Source organism: Chanodichthys erythropterus, chromosome 9, assembly GCF_024489055.1.
Source record: "Chanodichthys erythropterus isolate Z2021 chromosome 9, ASM2448905v1, whole genome shotgun sequence".
Classification (NCBI taxonomy): Eukaryota; Metazoa; Chordata; class Actinopteri; order Cypriniformes; family Xenocyprididae; genus Chanodichthys; species Chanodichthys erythropterus.
The window spans coordinates 24369936-24392453 of NC_090229.1; the positions used below are offsets into that span (position 1 = coordinate 24369936).

Genomic DNA, 22518 nt, shown 5'->3' on the forward strand with positions numbered 1-22518 from the left:
ATGCGATGCTGACTGTGTTTCTTGTCTGCTGTGAGCCAGCAGCTTGCAGGGCTTGAGGTTTTGATTGGCTGAGATTCTCTGTAAATCAGCAGCAGAGCTTAACTAGAGAAGACAGTTTGGATGCAGTTGAGACACTTCTCCAAGGGTGACGTGCAGGATTTTGTTTCTAGTTCATTCGAAACTCATCGTTGTGTGTGAAAGTATCTCAGGGGAGGCCACTAGTCAAAGACTGTGTGGGTCGAGGACTGTGAGTTGGGTTTGGGTGGACAAATGGATTGTCATCTGTCAGAGACAGCTTGTAAATAACATCTGCTTTTGAAATACAGAATGACAAGCACAGCTTGATATTTTGGTAACCCTTGTCCTGTTGATTTATTTTAAGAGAGCTAAAGAGAGAATTTTAAGTCAGGCTAAAGATGCTGTCAGCAAGATGTACTCACTAAGTAGGGACATGTTTGTGAAGATGAGAGACATACTGCTTCACGCGAAGGCAGATTGCCGCTTCGAGGTTTGTTCTCCGATGGAACGTGAGCCAAACCGAGGCACCCAGGTGCAGCCTCTTCCGTGTCTATCATCTGCATGTGTTTGTTGAGAAAATCTGTCCTCGCTCAGTCATGTAATTTTCTCCTCTGGAGCTTTGATGCTAATGCCCGCCTCTGCCGGGGCCTCAATTAGCGGCTCACCTCAGTACTTCAAGCCTGGAGGAAATCGTGCTTTCTCCACCGCTCTGCAGATCCTCGATATTCTGGGACCGCGATAATCACAAGGCAGGAAGCTGAGTTAATGTACGATCGAACCCACGCACGGAAATAGAATTATGGGGGTAAACAACTGCCAATGGGCCCGACGTGCAGACGCAACACTGACTGCCAATTACTGGCACTGGGTCAGAGAAACCGTAACAATACAGCTCTATTTCCGAACGGATGTTCGGGAATAAATCTGTTCACTCTTTATCAACAGATGGTTATAAGGGGTTGTATCGTGAAAATCTGTTAGTCAAGGGTTTTTGTGCCAAAAAACTGGTAAATTTGTTTTTAATAACAGTTTTACACTCTCTATCTAAGTTGTGATGGGCAAAATCAAGTTCTATTTTGTAGTTTTTAAACATTTATGAACCTTCTGCTTCCAATCAGTGCTTAAAAGTGCATACCAAGACCAAGTCATGTGATGCCAGCAAACAAAGCTCAATGTTTCGAAATTTAGATTGTTTGAAGCAGTTAATATAACATCTTCAGTTGTGGAAGTACAGAATAGGAAAATAAGCCATTAGTTTTGAAAAATGCAATAAATTAGTTTAAATTTTAGTATAGTCTCAGTTTTAGTAGTAATATTTTATAGTAATAGATGTGTGTAATCAAACTGGGGCCGTATTCACAAAACATCTTAAAGCTAAAAGTAGCTCCTAACTTACAGATTTAGGAGAAACTCTTAAAAATAATGGGCGTGTCAGTCCTAAATTTTTGCTCTAAGAGTATTTAACAAAGCATTTTAGCACTAAAACTAGCTCCTAAATCTGTGAAACGTTAGGAGTGGTCAAGAGGACTCCTAAGTCACTAAAACCAAATCACAAACCATCCTAATCCACCTAAAGACACTGTACACCATTGAGGCAATAGCGATAGAGCCTTAGGTGCTGAACTTTTTCTTCATAAATGCAATACATATTTTGATTTATAGATTTGAATACAATACAATGCCAAAAATAAATCTATAATAAATAAATAATGTACTGTTACCTGTGGCAGTTGTTTTCACAAGTTCATAGTTATGAATAGAGTAAAAAAAAATCGCCCCATATCCCAGCTTAGAGTGAAGAGGAGCAGGTGGGATGGCAGAGGGTTGCAGAAAACTGTCGAGATAAGGCGAGTCGGCTCTCGTCTGTGCATAAATACCTCCACTCGAGCTGATTAGATAAACCGTTTGAACGCGCTCCTCCAAAACCTTTGTTTAAAAGGCATCATTTGTCACTTGAATTCTGCAATCTCTCAAGACACAGACATGTAAGAGGTAGACAATTAACTGAACATATACTAGTTTAATTAGTGAACTTATGCATTTTAAAATCTTTATTTCAATATGGCAACATTTTTATTAACCTTTTATAAACCTTTATTTGAATATGGAAACATGATATCTCGTTCTACAATATCCCTATGATTAAATCACTGACAGAGACTCCTCCCCCATCACTGAGGGAATAGTTAGTGTGTTGACATCATCCATTGCAACGAGGTCAACCCCGCCCTTACTTTTAGCTTGAGACTTCTGTCTATTCCTTTGTAAAAGTTTGTCTCAGCAGCTTTGTGAATAGGTTTTAAGAGAAAACTCTTAGCTAAGAACTTTTACTGCTATTTAGTAGAACTATTAGTGGTAAGATAATTTTTTTTGTGAATACGGCTCCAGATGTGACAAGTACACTATACTTCTGTTTAAAAGTTTGGGGTCGGTAAATATTTTTTAGTTTGTTTGTTTGTTTGTTTGTTTGTTTGTTTGTTTGTTTGTTTGTTTGTTTGTTTTTTGAAAGAAGTCTCTTATGCTCACCAACACTGCATTTTTTAAAATCAAAAATACAGTAAAAACAGTAGTATTGTGAAATATTATTGCAATTTAAAGTAACACATGGTCTTTCATAAATCAAATGCTGATTTGGAGCTCAAAAACGTCTTATTATTATTAATAACAATGTTGAAAACAATGCTGATAATTATTATTGTGGAAATCATGATACTTTTTTTTAAGGATTCTATGATGAATATAAAGTTCAAAAGAACAGCATTTATTATATAAATATTTTGTTAAATAAGCATTATAAATGTCTTTAATCTCACGTTTGGTCAATTTAATGCATCCTTGCTGAATACATAAGTAATACATAAATTAATACATATAAGTATTAATTTTAAGTAAAATATTACTGACCCCAAACTTTCGAATGGTGTTGTATTACAAGTTTTATATACAGTAAGAGAGATATTCAGGGTTAATGTGCTGAATATATAGATGCTTATAAATGTTATATGTTACATTTGATATATAATGTGTTATATTTTATATATATGTTTGATATATAAAGCCAGCATGTTACTGTTCATCTCTTCTCAACCGTTGGTCTACCTTGTCTGCAAATAGTTAGTGCTCTTTAAGAAAAACGTTTTGTTCCAAGAAATGATTTGATTGATTGGATTGATGTCAGACTCAGGCAGGTTTGTTCTGATGAAATGATGTTGAAACTTTCAAGTCATTTAATATTATGCGTACGTCAATCCAAGTACAGCTGGTCATTGGTAACCTTTGACTTTACAATCAGTGAATTGTTGCTGTGGTATTCAGTGTTTCTTATATGCAGTAACATCTGGGGTTTTTAACTCACTGAACCCCCTTCAGAACTGTGTTTTACACTCAAGCCAAATTCAGATATTATCATCTCATTGCCTGTGCTGTCACATTTGTCTCCACCACAGCTCTCAAAGGCCCACAAGGTGGCGCTGTCCACTATTAGTTACATTGGCTGCTCTATCTCTATTTTCTGCCTGGCAATTACACTGGTGACCTTTGCCGTGTTGTCGTAAGTAGCCCATATTGATTTGTGAACATGCATGATTATAATCTTTTTTTTAAATATAATCAAAAAAAGTGTTATCTACATGATTAAACCTGTTTCTTTTAGATTTTTTTTAATATGATAACTTGTGATTTCATTGAATTAAACACTAAAAGCCTTTAGTGTTTCTCCACCATTACTATTTTAAATTCATACCTTTTGTTCGGTGTACACAGGTCTGTTAGCACCATCCGTAACCAGCGTTACCATATTCATGCCAACTTGGCATTTGCCATCTTAGTTGCTCAGATCCTTCTGCTCATCAGTTTCCGCTTCAGTACCGGCACGGTGAGTCCATCTCAATTTCAGCACAATTCACTATTTCATCTTAAAGCAGTGGTTCTCAGACTTTTTGACTCAAAGTCCCCCCATTGTCCAACACAGTATATTTAGTATTTCTGCTGTAATTATAACAAAGTTGCTTGTTTTCAAACAGTTATAAGATACAGATACTGGTAGTATTGATATATTAAAGGGTTAGTTCACCCAAAAAATGAAATTTCTGTCATTAATTACTTGCCCTCATGTCGTTCCAAGCCCGTGAGACCTTCGTTTATTTTCAGAACACAAATTAAGACATTTTTGATGAAATCCAAGGTTATTTTTATCCCCCACAGAAAGCAACATAATTACTAGGGGTGTAACGATACGATCAGGTCACGATACGGTATGTATCTCGATACAGAGTTCACGATACGATACGTATCACAATATTTTGAACAAAATGAAACTGAAATTCAAATAAGATTTATGTAAAAAACGATAACAAATTTCAATAATTTTCCTTGTTCTACCTACAAGATCACATTTCAAGGTTTAATAAAAACCTTCTGTATTCAAATTAACAGCTGAATAGGTCTGTGTCACTGAAAAAATTTTTTTTACATTTAGCATGAACTTAGAATTAAAAATAAAAAATTATCATATAATGCATATAAAAACGCGTGGAAGGCGCGGCCGCACGACTTCTCCTTCTTTCCAAAGCACTTATGCTCCCATGGCGTTGGTCGTTGCTATGCAACCATGAACTGCGCTCTCCAAGAGGAGTAGAAAGTTTCAGCAAAGGATAAATTGATTTGTAGCCCTTGCATTAGCTTTACTACTAGATATATTTATGGAGATAAGATATAAAACCACCCTGTATAGCTATGATCAGCTGTTCGGCTGAGCTGTTTTGTTACGGAAAGGCCATAGCTGATCGGTTGTGTCACGATCACCGTCTGCCCCTGTCAAGTTTCGGACTACATTTCCCATCATCCCCCCTGTCAATCACATGCACTCACTCCACCAATCACCTGTTGCCACATACAGTCATGCACACTCCACACTAATCACCACACCCAGCTGATACGCATTACCTGGACTATAAAGGACTCACACATACACCACCTCACCGCGAAGTCTTGATTACTCTGGTATCACTTCTGAGCGTTTATATTCCTGTCTGCCTGTCTGTTGCCGTTACTGTCTGTTCCCTGTTATTGACCCGTTGCTGCCTGTCCTGACCCTTGCCTTGCATACTGTTCCGTGAGTGATATCTGCCTGCCTTTTGACCTACCGCCTGTACCCTGACTACGACCCTGCCTGTCCTTTGCTGCTCCTGTTTGTTCCTGATTGACCCTGCCTGTACGACCATTCTCATTCTTAATAAAAGCTTGCAAATGGATCTCTGTCTGAGTCCCGCCTCGTTACAGAAGACTTCGCCACTACCAAGATCCAGCAGCTACCGTGAGTGTTCCTGTCTCAACAATTATGAACCCATCTGCCAAGTTAATAGGTCTCCGTCAAGGGGACAGATCCATTGAGAACTATGTCATGGACTTTATTGAACTGGCACCGTTAACCTGTTTTAATGAGGAGTGCCTAATGATATTTTTTCGCGGTGGACTATCTGACCCACTCAGTTCTGTCATGCCGCTACACGATCCAAACGGGACGTTGGAACAGTATATTGAACAGGCTTTACTACTGAGCGGATCTCCCTTTACTGTGGGTGTCGCAGAAGAACGCGACACAATGCTTAATCACGTAATGGCCGCCGCATCAAAGAACACTCACAAAATGGTGGTCACCACAATAACAACACCAAGTCAAGTCAGCACTGATCGCCTAGAGCAACGTCACGTCTCCGCTGATCGCCCAGAGCAACGTCACGTCTCCGCTGATCGCCCAGAGCAACGTCAAGTCTCCGCTGATCGCCCAGAGCAACGTCAAGTCTCCGCTGATCGCCCAGAGCAACGTCACGCCTCCGCTGATCACCCAGAGCAACGTCACACCTCCGCTGATCACCCAGAGCAACGTCACGTCTCCGCTGATCGCCCAGAGCAACGTCAAGTCTCCGCTGATCGCCCAGAGCAACGTCACGCCTCCGCTGATCACCCAGAGCAACGTCACGCCTCCGCTGATCACCCAGAGCAACGTCACGCCTTCGCTGATCGCCCAGAGCGACGTCACGCCTTCGCTGATCGCCCAGAGCAAAGTCACGTCGCCGCTGATCGCCCAGAGTCACGTCAGGTCTCTAGATCAGTCCGGGAGCGGAGAGGGTTGCGTTCCAGTGTGACCGATCCACCGTTGATTTCAGTCCGAGCAGCTGGCATCCCCAAGTCTCCGTCGGCCGCTCCGCTCTCAAGCCCGGTGGCCACTTCGCTCTCCGCACTCAAGTCTCCGCCGGCCACTTCACTCTCAAGCCCGGTGGCCGCTTCGCTCTCAAACCCGGTGGCCGCTTCGCACTCAAGCCAGCCGGCCCCTTCGCACTCAAGCCCGCCGGCCGCTTCGCACTCAAGCCCGCCGGCCGCTTCGCACTCAAGCCCGCCGGCCGCTTCGCTCTCAAGCCAGCCGGTCGCTTCGCTCTCAAGCCAGCCGGCCGCTTCGCTCTCAAGCCAGCCGGCCGCTTCGCTCTCAAGCCGGCCGGCCGCTTCGCTCTCAAGCCGGCCGGCCGCTTCGCTCTCAAGCCGGCCGGCCGCTCCGCTCTCAAGCCGGCCGGCCGCTTCGCTCTCAAGCCGGCCGGCCGCTTCGCTCTCAAACCTGCCGGTTGCTACGCTCTCAAGCTCGCCGGTTTCAACGCTCTCAAGCTCGCCGGTTTCAACGCTCTCAAGCTCGCCGGTTTCAACGCTCTCAAACACGCCGGTTTCAACGCTCTCAAGCTCGCCGGTTTCAACGCTCTCAAGCTCGCCGGTTGCCATGGACTCTTGTTCGCCGATTGCAGTGGACTTATGCACCCTGGACGCGATGGACGAAATGGCTGCTTTGCCAGTGCCCACGGGCAAGATGGCCGCCCCTGCGGTGCTCAAGGATGCAGGGGTGTTCCAGCCATTGAGTCCGCTTCAGCCAGTGAGTCTGCTCCAGAAACCGCTCCAGTCGGTGAACCATCGCCTCATCCTCGGAAGAGGAGGAGGAGGAGGAGGAAGGCTCCATCTGTTCTTCCCCCTCTTACGTCCAAACGTCTTGTCCTGCCGGCGCCACCTGTGCTCCTCGCTCTGCCGGCGCCACCTGTGCTTCTTGCCCTGCCGGCGCCACCTGTGCTTCTTGCCCTGCCGGCGCCATCCACGCTTCTAGCCCTGCCGGCGCCATCCACGCTTCTAGCCCTGCCGGCGCCACTCAGGAGGCTTGCCCTGACGGCTTCACCCACACGCCTGGCCCTGCCGCCGCCACCCGAACCCCTTGCCCACGAACCTGCGACGGGCCCCGCTGAAATCCCTAAGAACTTTTTGGGGGGGGGCAGTATACCTAGGGGTGGGGAGTTTGTGGGTGGGAACCCTGCACGGCCGCGCTCATCAGCGGTCCCTGAACTGCCCAGACCACCTGACCTGCCGTGGCCGCCTGAGCCACCTGACCTGCCCAAGCCACCTGACCTGCCGTGGCTGCCCGAGCCGCCTGACCTGCCGTGGCTGCCCGAGCCGACTGAACTGCCGTGGCCGCCTGAGCCACCTGACCCGCCGTGGCTGCCCGTAGCACCTGACCTGCCGTGGCTGTTCTGGAACCTGCATTGGAGATTCCGTTCCTGTCAGCTGTTTAATCTCCAATGCACCCACCCCCCCTCCCTTATTGGTGTCATCTACGGCGCGAGGTCGCGCCTTCCGGGAGGGGGGCGTTATGTCACGATCACCGTCTGCCCCTGTCAAGTTTCGGACTACATTTCCCATCATCCCCCCTGTCAATCACATGCACTCACTCCACCAATCACCTGTTGCCACATACAGTCATGCACACTCCACACTAATCACCACACCCAGCTGATACGCATTACCTGGACTATAAAGGACTCACACATACACCACCTCACCGCGAAGTCTTGATTACTCTGGTATCACTTCTGAGCGTTTATATTCCTGTCTGCCTGTCTGTTGCCGTCACTGTCTGTTCCCTGTTATTGACCCGTTGCTGCCTGTCCTGACCCTTGCCTTGCATACTGTTCCGTGAGTGATATCTGCCTGCCTTTTGACCTACCGCCTGTACCCTGACTACGACCCTGCCTGTCCTTTGCTGCTCCTGTTTGTTCCTGATTGACCCTGCCTGTACGACCATTCTCATTCTTAATAAAAGCTTGCAAATGGATCTCTGTCTGAGTCCCGCCTCGTTACAGGTTGACTCTTGTCACATGGCCTGAGAATTTTTAATCTCGATTCCCCTGGAAAACGCACCGCATGCGCGTCGCGACCGCGTTGCTTCCATTATGAGCGTGCCTGCCGCGTGACTACATTTGAAATAACTGACTTGCACACAGAAAAGACGCAATATGTGAACGGCCCCACAGAACTTCTTAAACGAAGCATTGCAAGCATCTTTTGCTTTTCTGTGAGCTCAGCTGTTGCTATGGCAGTGCGGTGAAAGAAAGCCACGACTTTTCTCACGCGACCAAGCAAGAGACTGATGCGTGAAATGTTTAAACCTGCTTGCAAGATTCGACGTGTGCGGGAAACACTCTATGATACATATCGTAACATTTTTGCATTGCGAAATATCGTACTGCGATATATCGTTACACCCCTAATAATTACTGTCATTCAAGGTCCAGAGTCAATGTGACTACAGTGGTTCAAACTTAATGTTATGAAGCGACGAAAATACTTTTTAACGACTTTATTCAACAGTTTCTTCTCTACCCTGTCATTCTCCTATGCTGTTGACACAGTGAACACAGTTCAGCGCTTCCGTGTTCTACGTCCGAACGACGGCTCAGTATTGGCATGGTATTTAGGAGCTAGAACACGGAAGCGCTGAACTGTGTTCACTACGTCAACTGCATATGAGACTGGGGGATAAAAACCTTGGATTTTTTCAAAACCTTGGACTGGGGGATAAAAACATTGGATTTTTTCAAACTTTAAAAAAAGAGGAGTTTGCAAAGAATAATAATTTTCCACAATATATATTGTTGAAAAAAAGTGAAAAGTGAAAGTGACGGCAAAGTATGGTAACCCATACTCGGAATTTGTGCTCTGCAGTAACCCATCCAAGTTAGTGCCCACACATTAGGAATAGTGAGTAGTTAAGTAATTTCCTGCCGGTATTGAGACTCAAACCTGCAACCTTCGGGTTACCAGATTGACTCTCTAACCATTGGGCCACGGCTGCCCCCGATGCTTATGAAATGTTCAAATGACATCAGCATCTTATTTACAAGACGAGATTGTGTTTAATTGTGTTTGTTGTCTATGGTGATTATCGTATCATCATCCTAGTATCAGAAACATGTTGTCATTACATAAAGAAATCCAATAAGTTGGAAAGAGCCGAGGACTGCACTAATTTCCTAAGATGCCTCTGGCATTACAGACAGATTCATTTGATACTCAGTTAATTTAATTGTGCTTCCTCTGTCCGAGGACTTGGCTGAACACCCGCTTAGCTCAATGACACTGTCGCCCACATGTTTATTTTAATGGCATATATTACATTAGCACTGATTTACAAAATAGATCAGTTTTCTGTGCAGTGCATGTTGTCTAGACACTTGTCCTGATCCTAAAGGCCACAGTGAATGATACTGTCCTCCATCTCCCAGCTCCCATGTAAGATCATGGCTGTGTTGCTGCATTTCTTCTTCCTCTGTGCGTTCGCCTGGATGCTGGTGGAAGGGCTGCATCTCTACAGCATGGTGATCAAGGTGTTCAGCTCGGAGGGCAGCAAACACTTCTATTACTATGCCATCGGATGGGGTGAGTACAACATCTTGCAGGTACAGAATGCAGCAGATCATAAAAAAATTTGGCACATGACACTGTATTCCACTGTAATCCACACACCAGAATCACCTCTTAAAAATGCCCTTGCCTCTACAACGCATTTGAATTTATCCCCAAATTAAACACTCTTCACAATCATCTGCTCATCGATTGATGAATAACTACTGTCATGATAAGTAGAAAATATACACAAATGTATCTTTTAAGAGAAATTCCTTTAACCACCTGCTTTCTGTCGACGCAAAAGCGCAGTTTTAATAGCACCAGGCAGGTACAGCTGAGTTTTATGAATTAGAGGCATCTAATTCTGTTCATCTGTATTCTGCTCAAATTCTGCTCATCTGTAATGAGCAGAATTTACATATAAACGAGGCATTTGAGCTGAAAAGACACTGCCTCATTCTCTAACCGTGCACAAGGATTTGTGCATGAAATCTGCGTACAAACTTTCATGAACAAATCATGATTCACCAATAACATTTGATAAAATTGCAAAGACTTTAGATTCAGAAAGATGGTGCACTCTTATTACTATGAATGGGAGAAAGTGCATTGCTCAATATGGTGGAATAAGTCCCGCCTTCTAAATAAAAGAGCCAATCGGCGTTTGGTAAAGTTGTCGCATCACTGCAGCTACCATTCAAAGCTCCGAATCCTATAGAAACAGTCAGTGTTCTGAGATGCACGCTTAGGACTGCTTATGTGCATTAGCCTGAAAAATGCAGATTTTTGTCATGATTTGAGCCTTTAGAAACTAAATTTATAAAACAGTTGTTGTCAGATTTCATTAGCGATTTCAAATATGACGTTTAATTGTAAGCTTGGCGAACAGTTTTGGAGAATTTGATGTTTCCCCATTCAGAGAGATAGGAGCTGCGCTTGCATGCCTGAGAGGCGTTTCAAAGATGGCCGCCGACTGAAATGACTTGTCTTAAAGGGACTTTGGTTACAGTATGAGCTGTGAGGTTTCTCTGTATAAAAATACACATAATCGTATGTACAGCTGGGTAATGAGAGGTCTGTAATCTGTGTTATCTAGTGTGTTTGAACTGCTTTTGAGGACGGCACATTTCCTGAGGAATGAAAATGCGTCTTTAGAGAGAATCATATGTTCACTGCTGAGAGTGACAAAAGGCTGTAAAGGAAAGTTTGTGTGGAAAGCCATTATATGGAGATGATTTGGGCTTGTTTTATGCAAATTGCTTATTTAGAATACTCCAAATTCATTAACATTACAATGAGGATAAAAACAAGTTCATGTGCATATGCACGAATGAGAGTTATCTTGTGCATACAAATACCATTGAATGAGACCCAGAGTTCATTTGTCAATGTCAGTGTCAATGTATCAAACTTTATTTATATATCACAATTAAAACAACATGTTAACCAATGTGTTTTTTCATAACTTAACATAAAAAGAATAAGATACTAACATAGCATAACAGCAATAAATCACATAATATAAACAATAACTGGTTAAAAGCCATAAAAAACAGCTAAGTTTTAAGGTGTGATTTAAATGTGATTTAGCACATAAACTGTATTATGGGTTATGTGTAAGACACCAGATTTTGAACTAAAAATACCACAGATATAGTTGTGCTGTTTAATGAATTCATCTCTGTGTATACACACACATTCATATAAACTACACACTTCATTACACACAGACGTGCTTGATCCAATGTACAGAATCTCGCTGAGAAGAAAACATCAGATCTGTTTCATTTGCCTTAAACGACCTGATTCAGTGTAATACACAAACCCAAATGTCAAATGAGGTTCTCCCACGGCAGGCATTAGCACTGAGAGAGATCAGCCTCCTCCCTCAGCCATGACTGATGTGGCAGTGTTTTTGAAAAAGGGAGGAAAAAAAGACATTTGTGTGTTACAGTCTGTCTGAGATGTCAGTAGATAAAAGGACATTAAATCTTAGCTGAGTCTTCAGTGGGTCATCGCTAATGATGCCGTCACTGTTATTAATTAAGATGCTCTCAAATGTGCAGATGTGCTAATAGACAACATGTGTTTTATCTTATTTTCTCACTCGCTCTTTTCAGAACAGTTTATAATCTGCCTTTTTTCACATACAATGGCATTACCAGAGCTACAATGGAAATCAATATACACTTATTAGTACATTCAAAGTTGGCACTGATAACTAAAGGTGTTTTTCATTATTACATATGAAAATGTTTTAAATAAAAAGGCATGTTTATTTGTAATCCCTTGTGTCACATGAGATTGGCTCAATGTGGATGAAGAAAACTGGCTTTGTTAGACTTAAGTCATTATTTTAGACTGAAGTCTACTCCCTTTCTAAAAGCCTTTGGCACAGCTATGCTGCTCTTTATTTATGGTGGCACGAAACAACCGGCTGCAGTCCAACAGTTCTTATTTTAGTCCCTACGACATAATCTGAAAACTTCTATGCTGAGTTTTACAACAAGGTATTTTTAGCTCCAATAACGTTCTTGGTTTTCCCCCCCAAATATTTGTCTTTTAGCACATAATTTGTATATAACAAAAACATATGGTGAGAGAGAGGGGGGTTTGGCAGCTCTGCCAAGAAGCTAAATACTCTTTACAGGTGCTGGTCATATAATTAGAATATCATCAAAAAGTTGATTTATTTCACTAATTCTATTCAAAAAGTGAAACTTGTATATTATATTCATTCATTACACACAGACTGATATATTTCAAATGTTTATTTATTTTAATTTTGATGATTATAACTGACATCTAAGGAAAATCCCAAATTCAGTATCTCAGAAAATTAGAATATTGCAAAAAGGTTCAATATTGAAGACACCTGGTGCCACACTCTAATCAGATAATTAACTCCAAACACCTGCAAAGGCCTTTAAATGGTCTCTCAGTCTAGTTCTGTAGGCTACACAATCATAGGGAAGACAGCTTGACAGTTGTCCAAAAGACGACCATTGACACCTTGCACAAGGAGGACAAGACACAAAAGGTCATTGCAAAAGAGGCTGGTTGTTCACAGAGCTCTGTGTCCAAGCACATTAATAGAGAGGCTAAGGGAACGAAAAGATGTGGTAGAAAAAAGTGTAAAAGCAATAGGGATAACTGCACCCTGGAGAGGATTGTGAAACAAAACCCATTCAAAAATGTGGGGGAGATTCACAAAGAGTGGACTGCAGCTGGAGTCAGTGCATCAAGAACCACTACGCACAGACTAATGCAAGACATGGGTTTCAGCTGTCGCATTCCTTGTGTCAAGCCACTCTTGAACAACAGACAGTGTCAGAAGCGTCTCGCCTGGGCTAAAGACAAAAAGGTCCAAAGTTATGTTCTCTGATGAAAGTAAATTCTGCATTTCCTTTGGAAATGTCATCTGCTGGTGTTGGTCCACTGTGTTTTCTGTGGCCCAAGGTCAACGCAGTCGTATACCAGGAAGTTTTAGAGCACTTCATGCTTCCTGCTACTGACCAACTTTATGGAGATGCAGATGTCATTTTCCAACAGGACTTGGCACCTGCACACAGTGCCAAAGCTACCTGTACCTGGTTTAAGGACCATGCTATCCCTGTTCTTAATATGCCAGCAAACTCACCTGGCCGTAACCTCATAGAAAATCTATGGGGTATTGTGAAGTGGAAGATGTGATATGCCAGACCCAACAATGCAGAAGAGCTGAAGGCCACTATCAGAGGAACCTGCGCTCTCATAACACATGAGCAGTGCCACAGACTGATCGACTCCATGCCACGCCGCATTGCTGCAGTAATTCAGGCAAAAGGAGCCCCAACTAAGTATTGAGTGCTGTACATGCTCATACTTTTCATGTTCATACTTTTCGGTCGGCCAAGATTTCTAAAAATCCTTTCTTTGTATTGGTCTTAAGTAATATTCTAATTTTCTGAGATACCGAATTTGGGATTTTCCTTAGTTGTCAGTTATAATCATCAAAATTAAAAGAAATAAACATTTGAAATATATCAGTCTGTGTGTAATGAATGAATATAATATACAAGTTTCACTTTTTGAATGGAATTAGTGAAATAAATCAACTTTTTGATGATATTCTAATTATATGACCAGCACCTGTATGTATTTATGTATATATATATATATATATATATATATATATATATATATATATATATATATACACACACTGTATTTCCAAAAGTATTGGAACACCCCTCCAAATCATTGAATTCAGGTGTTCCAATCACTTGCAGACTGCTTCTACAAACATTTGTGAAAGATGGTACTGTGATAGGTTGCCATAGGGTTGTTTTTCAGGGGTTGGGCTTGGCCCCTTAGTTCCAGTGAAAGGAACTCTTAATGCTACAGCATACCAAGACATGTTGGACAATTTCATGCTCCCAACTTTGTGGGAACAGTTTGAGGATGGCCCCTACCTGTTCCAACATGTCTCTTATAAGGCTGCATTAATTTGATCAAAAATACAATAAATACAGTAATATTGTGAAATATAATTACAATTTAAATACATTTTAAAATGAGTCAATTAAAATGATTTTAGATTAAGTATAACATGTCAGGGCATTGCTTGAAATTATGTTACTGAAATTTTTCAGGATGCCCTCTGGTCATTTGTGTGGTGTCTATGACCTTGTCACTCAACAGCTATGGAGAGGCTGGCAAGTAAGTTACCATAACAACACTGTGGGTTATGACATGGTCAGCAGATGTCCAGTTTGAAGAGAAAAGTTGACTTATGGTTTTGTCTTTCTCTGTACTAGTTGCTGGCTGTCCCTGAATAATGGGGCGATTTGGGCTTTTGTAGCCCCTGCTCTGTTTGTTATAATGGTAAGTAGCTGTTAATGAGGTGTGTTAAATGCACTACGCTAGGAGAGCATGAAAGGAACATTTGTAATGTTGTAATATCTGCCATCCAGGTGAACATTGGCATTTTGGTAGCCGTGACACGAATCATATCCAGGATCAGCGCTGAGAACTATAAGGTTCACGGAGACGCCAACTCTGTGAAGTAAGTTGATCTGCTATCATGAATGTAATATCAGCCATCTTGCATTTACTTTTTTCATGTGTGTGTGTGTGTGTGTCTTTGTAGGTTGACGACCAAAGCGGTGGCGGTACTCTTGCCCATCCTGGGCATATCATGGATCTTCGGGGTTCTGGCAGTGAATGACCACTCCCTGCTTTTCCAGTACATGTTTGCAGTGTTTAACTCTCTACAGGTCAGAAATCACTACTGTGTAACACAACAGCACTGCACTAATGACCATTGGTCTTACTCAAACTGACTGATTTTCACTTACATAACAGCTTCCAAAGTCAACAGTGTGTTTCGCCAAACAATGTCAGCTTTAAAAAAATATGAGGCATAACAATGTTTGAAATGACTTTGGACCTGGACTGACTTGTAAGAACTTTTGCAGATGTGAATTGGAGCGCTTTCACAATATTTAGTGTTATCTGTTGTTTTCCTTTTCTTTTCTTTTTTTCTTGAAGGGGTTCTTCATATTCCTGTTCCACTGTCTGTTAAACTCTGAGGTAAGAGTGTGTTTGTGCAGCTGTGTCTGAAGTCTGTGCTTTATGTCAGGGGAAAATGTCTAACGTTCCCGCAGTGTAAATGATGCATGTTTTGTGGAGTTGATGTGTGATCACCGACTAGTGGTGATGATTTGATACTGCCTTATGTGAATGCACATTTTAGGCCAATTCACACTGCACCGACAGACGCCAACCACCGCAAACAATCACCAGATTACAGTACGTCAGTTCTACGATCCAATAGGTGCCAATTCAGCATGTTTATCCAGCAAAAACAAGCTCCGACATAACACATTGATCCAACAAAACCCAACAAAATGGCGCAGTGTGAATTGGCCTTTAGAGACACTTTCAAACTCAGTCACAATCTCTATTTCAGATACAAGAAGTGTCAAGCATGATGTTTGTTAACAGATTTCATGTCTTATTACTGCTCTACAGGTCAGGGCTGCTTTCAAACACAAAACCAAAGTGTGGACTTTAACCAGCAGCTCAATCCGCAACATCAATGTCAAACCTTTCAACTCAGACATTGTGAGTAATTCCAGTTGTTTTATTTTTACATTTGTATTGATATATTTTTGACCAGTGATTTTAGAATTACCTTTGTGATAGTACTTTCAAAAAGAGCACTTGTTACAGAAATAATGTACTTTAATATACTTAAGTGCGCTCTGAAATGAATGTTTTCAGACACTTATTTCCATGTTTACAATTAAATTAAAATAAATTATTGTTTGAATATATTAAATGCAGTTTGTTGAACTTACATGTAACAGTGCTTTTTTTGGCCCACTTCAGTAGGAACATTTTTGTAATTTTATAATTACTTCTATTGACTTTAAAATATGGATTAAAGTGTACTCCTCAATGTAATGACATGCATTTAAAATACACGGTAACACTTTACAATAAGGTTCATTAGTTAACATTAGTTATTAGTTAAAATGAACTAATATTGAACTGCACTTATACAGCATTTATTAATCTTCTTTAATGTTAATTTCAGCATTTACTAATACATTATTAAAATCTTATTAGCATTAGTTAATGCACTGTGAACTAACATGAACAAACAATGAACAACTGTATTTTCATTAACGTTAATGAAGATTAACAAATACGGTAACAGATGTATTGCTCATGGTTCATGTTAGTTAATACATTAACTAATGTTTAACTAATGAACCTTATTGTAAAGTGTTATCCAATATACTTTTATGTCATTCCTATTGAAATCTGTATGCCATGTATATAAATATATTTGTAATTGCACATTTGTAATGAAGTTGCAATTTAGAATATTTAAAAAAAATAACTTATAATTGTAAAATTGAATAACACTGCAGTTAAAATTATAATCAAATACTTTACATGCTTTAGCCAACACTTCAAAATAAGTGTACTTCTTTATAGCATGTCAAAATATTGTTAAAACATGATTTGACATTATATCTTTTTTTTTTTTTTTTTTTTTTTTTTTTATTTTTAAGACACCATGAAATTGAACTCTCTTTAAGCACACTTAAAGGGTTAGTTCACCTAAAAATGAAAATTATCCCAAGCTTTACTCACCCTCAAGCCACAATCGGAGGTATATTTAAAAATATCCTGGCTCCTCCAAGATTTATAATGGTTTGAAGCAAAAAAAAAGTGCATCCATCGTAAAAGTACTCCACATGGCTCCAGGGTTTTTTTGTAAGAAAAATATCCACATTTAAAACTTTATTAACTATAATAACTAGCTTCCAGCAGACGGACCTACGTATCGATTTGTGGCAGAAGAGTAACCCCTGACCCAACACATGATGTAATGACGAACGCGGAAGCTCAGAGGATAGAGCAAAACAAAACACTGGTCATGGATTAGAAATCTAAAACGAGAATTTTTAAAGTGAAAAGTCAGAGGATTTCAATATAAGAGAAGAGGTGCTTCAGTTTGTTGCACAGCCCTATTTGTTTGAATCGAGAGAGGCGTCTAAGATTACAATTCTCCTAAATCCTGCGTCATACATCGCATCAGGGGTTACTCATTTGGCGCAAGTCAACTTGCGCATTCTGTGTACGGTCATTCACCGGAAGCTAGTTATTTGAATTTATAAAGTTTTAATTTTTCTTTAAAAATGCATTGCTTCGCTTTGAAAGGCCTTTATTAACCCCCTGGAGCCGTATGGATTATTTTTTATAATGGATGGATGAATTTTTTAACTACCATTATAAACCTTGGAGGACTAAGTATATCCGATTGTGTTCGTCTGAAAGAAGATAGTCATATACACCTAGGATGGCTTGAGGGTGAGTAAAGCTTGGGATAATTTTCATTTTTAGGTGAACTAACCCTTTAAGTGTGCTTGAAGAGAGTACAATTTCATTAACACTTTAAAAAAAATAATAATAAAATAAAGTGCACTTTGTAATAATGTCAAATTAAACATTTTTTGGGGGGTGAACTATCCATTTAAGTGGCCTTTTATTGTGTTAATATTATTTGCAAACACATTTTTTTAATTATACTTTTACGATTTGAAGTACACTACTAGTGCACATTCAGTAGAATTAAGCACAGTTCTTTTTCACAAGGGTATTAGAATCAAAACATGTTTCACAAAACATCTGGTTTTAATCCGCAGATGAACGGCAACAAAGGAGGTGTGTCTCCCACAAAGATGAACACATGGGACAAAAGCACCAACTCAGCCAACCGCATAGATTTGTCAGCAGTATAATGGCTTCTGAAGAGGAAAACAGCGTAGCAATTCCTGTAGAAGATGCGCTGTGCTATATCGCATTTTAAAAGGACTTCCAATGGTGAAATGGCTACAAACACTTGCAGCTAATAGTAGAATAGTTCACTCACAACACAAATATCTCTGATGTCATTTGCTCCTGCTGATGATCTCTCTATTACAAACATTTGATGAAGACACAAGGCCCGTTGTTGTGATGAAGGAGCGTATGACTTTTTCATCATTTGCTAATAATGTGGCCTGCTGAGAACTCTGAATTCAACAACTTACTCTCACAGACAGGAGACTCTCCTACTTGCTCTGCTTGTTTGGATAACTCACTAGATCTGTGCTACATTTGGACCACTGTCTGGCCGTCCTTTAAAGAGAGGAATCATCAAGAACAAGTCTGGAGTGTCTCAACTTTAGCAAAAAAGTGAAGTAGCAGCTTTTATTAATTCCTGTCCATCTGGCACTACAGTTCCCGCTATTGCTTTTAATTAGACCTGGAAGAGAAATACAATTCTGTCAAAATTCTCTGGAGTTCTTCCTTATCATTGTGACGTTTTTCTTATTTTTATTTCGTAGTATTGTAAATGGCACTTTTTAACCAAATAGGATTCAAATGGGGACTGAAAAAAGTAGGGTTAGGGTTTTTCAACAGGAGGTCAGTGAAAAGTGATAAATCCGCAAAATGTTGGTGGTCAACCTCAGGAGGTCAATCTGAATATTATATGAGCTGTATTTTCTAAATATTTGTATGTGAAGTTTGCTGTTTTTGCAATCCTGTTACCAAGACTAGCAATGATCATCAACGTTAAATGACAAAATGTATGTATGTGTATATATATATATATATATATATATATATATATATATATATATATATATATGCATGTGTGTGTGTGTTTGTGTTTGTGTGTGTGTGTGTGTGTGTGTGTGTGTGTAAGGAATGTAATAATGTGATAACAGGGTTGCACGCAAACTATGGGATACAGATAAATATGTTTTCGGTGATTAACATGAATGATTAAATTCTGTTAATGGGTCATTGACAAATAAGGTCTTTAAAAGTATAAGAAACATAATGGGGATATAATTAATTTTAAAGTTTTATTAAGTGTTAACAATGAGATTATGTGGGTTTTATAATCAATTAACACTGCTTTTGTCATTTTTTTACAAGATGGACAAAATTTGTCACCAAAAAAGTCATTCGGTTAAGCAAAATTTCAGTTTTACCGAATGACGCTTGGTTATACCGAGTGACGATATTTTCAAACAATGCTAACAGGTTAGCTGGTTAGCTTGCTAGCTAGCTAGCAAAAGGACAATCAAACATTTCATATTTAGTACAAGTTTTTTAAATATTATAACATTTTTCATGTTATATAGCAGTTGTACCGAACATTACGTTTCGGGAAATGTGAAAACATGAATTTGTCAAGAGTTAGTTACATTGCTTCAGGACCATGTGGTCCTTTGCAGGCGTCTGAATGATGTCACATCCTGTCACATGATCACAATACTCAAAATGATCCCTTTATATTGGTTACTCCGAATGACATCAGTGAAATAAATTTTTCCGGACATACTTTCTCATAACAAAGCAACGACTTCTACACATATGAAATGGCTGTATTGGCCTTTGGACGGTTAAACCAAATGACGTTTTGACACTTCAAAATCTTTAAAATACCTTTATATGGAGCAAAATATCATTAAACCTTTTGGATTCGATAAAAGAGATCTAATTGTAATACCACCTTACATACTGTGGATGTCATATCTTAGTTTTTTTATTATTAGTAAGGCCTTTGGACAGAAAAATGACCTGCCATGTCATTGACCCGAATAAATACTCATTATTAATATAAAAACGAATACATTCAGTTTTTTACAAAAAAAATAAAAAAAAAGACCTCTGAGGTGGGACTGGTCATATAGACATTTGATTTGATTTAGGCTAATTTCATGTTAGATAATACTTCATTTAATAATTATGTAGAACAACAACAACAAAACATAGGAACTGTGGCTTTTATGTTTTTTTGTAACTGAACACCTAATTGTACACATAGTGCCACATAGTTCTGTCATTTCATGATATTTACCAGTATGCGTCAGACTTTTGTGATGTAAATAACCCAGAACTCATGTTAAATGCCCTAAAGCCAGTGTGTGACACACATAGCCATACAGTGTCTGTAATTGTATTTATTGGTACCAAGACAGGTCAGTGTATTTTTAATGTGTGACCATATATCTTTTAAATTATTGTCGTCATTATGTTCCAACAAGACTTTGATACTGCAAAGATCTTCTTATTCAGTATCATAACTGTTATTTTTCCTCAACATTATAGCTTAATCAGCTATTGTTTGTAGTTTATGGGTGGATGTCTGCGTGTTCATGATCTCTTCCAGGAACAAATGCGGAAGTTACTTTATTTTAGCAAGACATTTTCTCCCAAATGAACATTTAAACACCAGGTGCACTTATCTGATTGTTATTTAATATTTGAAAAGAATTGTTTATGCAGTGTCTCTCAATTAGGGGACATTTACTATTTTTGTGTCTATAACCCATTCATGTAATGATTTTCTCATATGAAAATGCAAGAACCATAGAGCGATAGTATACCATATATGATTGGACATACACATCTTCACATTACACATGCTTTTGAAGTATTAAATGGCACCGGTATGATCTAAGCACACACACACACACACACACACGAATGGCCATAGCAGTGTTTTAAAATATAACACGCCTTTACAGAGGAAGTGCCTACTTTCTTAAATGTTTATAATGTGAGAAATCTTTCTGTGAAGTTTTTATTTGTTTTCCTTGAATTATTCTGTTGTAATGAAAATGAATTTTCACAGTTTTCTTTTGAAAAATAAAGAGTATGCCAAATAAAAACTATTTAAGTCTAATAACTGTACTGTGATATGACATAAGTGAGTTGTACATATGTGTAAGTCCTATATTCCTACATATCTCTTTTATCAGAGTGCCATTAGTTTCTGAATATAAATCATTAAGTCTAGTGTCCAAAAATCAGAAATAGACTTTTTTTCTGCATTTTCTGTGATTCATTTTGAGGGGTAAGTCTGTGGAATTGATTGAATATAACTGAAATATTTACAAACGTGCCGTTCTTCGAAACCTGCAGAAATCTCTGGGCCTGTACAGATTCTGTGTTGGCTCTGTCACAGTCAAACATTATTTTCATGATGTGAATTCCTAACAAACCCTCCTTACAATGCTGACTACTTATTCGCCATGAGGACGGTGATATGTGACGGATATTCATAAGCTTTTTACTTGTGTTTCCTGTGTTTCTTTTATATGGTACCTTCACTGAGTCCTTCATTAGGGTTTACTGTGGAGAAGGATTATTTGTGGACAGTAAGAGTCATTGAAACATTACCCACATTGATTGTCTTCACAAGTCAAATCTGAATGACGTTTTGATTGTCTTTGACATCTATTACATTTTAATGAACGTCATTATGTTTGTAATATGCCCTGTATATCTCTGTTTTGAATAAAATTGACTCTTTAGTATTGACATTATGCATTTTTGAATTTTAATTTACCATTTATGTCTTAAAAAGATTTTTTTTTTCTTCCTTCTGGTGAGGATTCATACAAATTCAGCTATTGCAGGATTTTTTATTAGATTTTAAAAGTGTTTTTGTCCCATAAGTTACTTTAAAAAAAAAAAAAAGAAAAAAAAAAAGTCTAACAACCACTGTCACCTCAGGTTGAAATTTTGGGTGAAATATTATTGCATTTTAAAATAACTTTTTATGTTTTAAAATAATATAGCCCATTCGTCTGATGTCAAAGCTGAATTTTCAGCAGCCATTGCTCCAGTCTTCAGTGTCATATCATGATCCTTCAGAATTCATTCTAAAGGTTCACACCAAAAACGATAACTATAGAGATAACTATAACGTTATTATAACGATGACTATATTTGCGTTACTCTAAGCTCACGCGCTGCTGTTTCAAAGTATGTTGTTTTTGCTGTTCTTGCTGCATTTACACGGCTTTAACCAGCAGATGTCCTCAGCATGCTATGTTTCGAATGAATATAGTGTCGAAGCTGACGAAGTGGAATAAAACAACGCCTAGTCTTGCTCACTGCAACTTCAAAGGAAGCAAGACAGTGTTGTCGAAACTAAGGATGGATATCTGAGGTAATTTTATGTTATTTTATCGTTTTACCGTTATACTAACGATAACTAACCGTATATCTTATCGTTATCTTTATAGTTATCGTTCTCGGTGTGAACGTGCCATCTTTCCCCGCCAGCTTTTTTTTTTTTTTTTTTTTTTTTTATCATTTTCACAAAACTTTCATGGCCCCTAGAATATTTTGTTGTATTAATATCTGAACAGACTTGCTTTAAGGGTAGGCAATTTGTTTTATAAACACTTTCTGTTATACAGGTTGAAACTCTTTGAAACT

At 39.5% G+C, this 22518-nt stretch overlaps 1 protein-coding gene across 3 annotated transcripts in view; it reads left to right on the forward strand.

Annotated features, from left to right (window-relative positions):
- adgrd1 (adhesion G protein-coupled receptor D1) overlaps nucleotides 1–21607 on the forward strand; it is a 77553-nt gene extending 55946 nt beyond the window's left edge. For all 3 annotated transcript variants that reach the window (XM_067395108.1, XM_067395106.1, XM_067395107.1), the window contains 10 exons: nucleotides 3465–3568; nucleotides 3781–3892; nucleotides 9609–9762; nucleotides 14367–14433; nucleotides 14532–14598; nucleotides 14688–14779; nucleotides 14864–14990; nucleotides 15265–15306; nucleotides 15748–15840; nucleotides 17937–21607. In XM_067395108.1, coding sequence (XP_067251209.1) covers nucleotides 3465–3568; nucleotides 3781–3892; nucleotides 9609–9762; nucleotides 14367–14433; nucleotides 14532–14598; nucleotides 14688–14779; nucleotides 14864–14990; nucleotides 15265–15306; nucleotides 15748–15840; nucleotides 17937–18032 — 954 coding nt within the window. In that variant the 3' untranslated portion in view covers nucleotides 18033–21607. The remainder of the gene's footprint in view (nucleotides 1–3464; nucleotides 3569–3780; nucleotides 3893–9608; nucleotides 9763–14366; nucleotides 14434–14531; nucleotides 14599–14687; nucleotides 14780–14863; nucleotides 14991–15264; nucleotides 15307–15747; nucleotides 15841–17936) is intronic.
- Nucleotides 21608–22518: the final 911 nt, after the last annotated feature.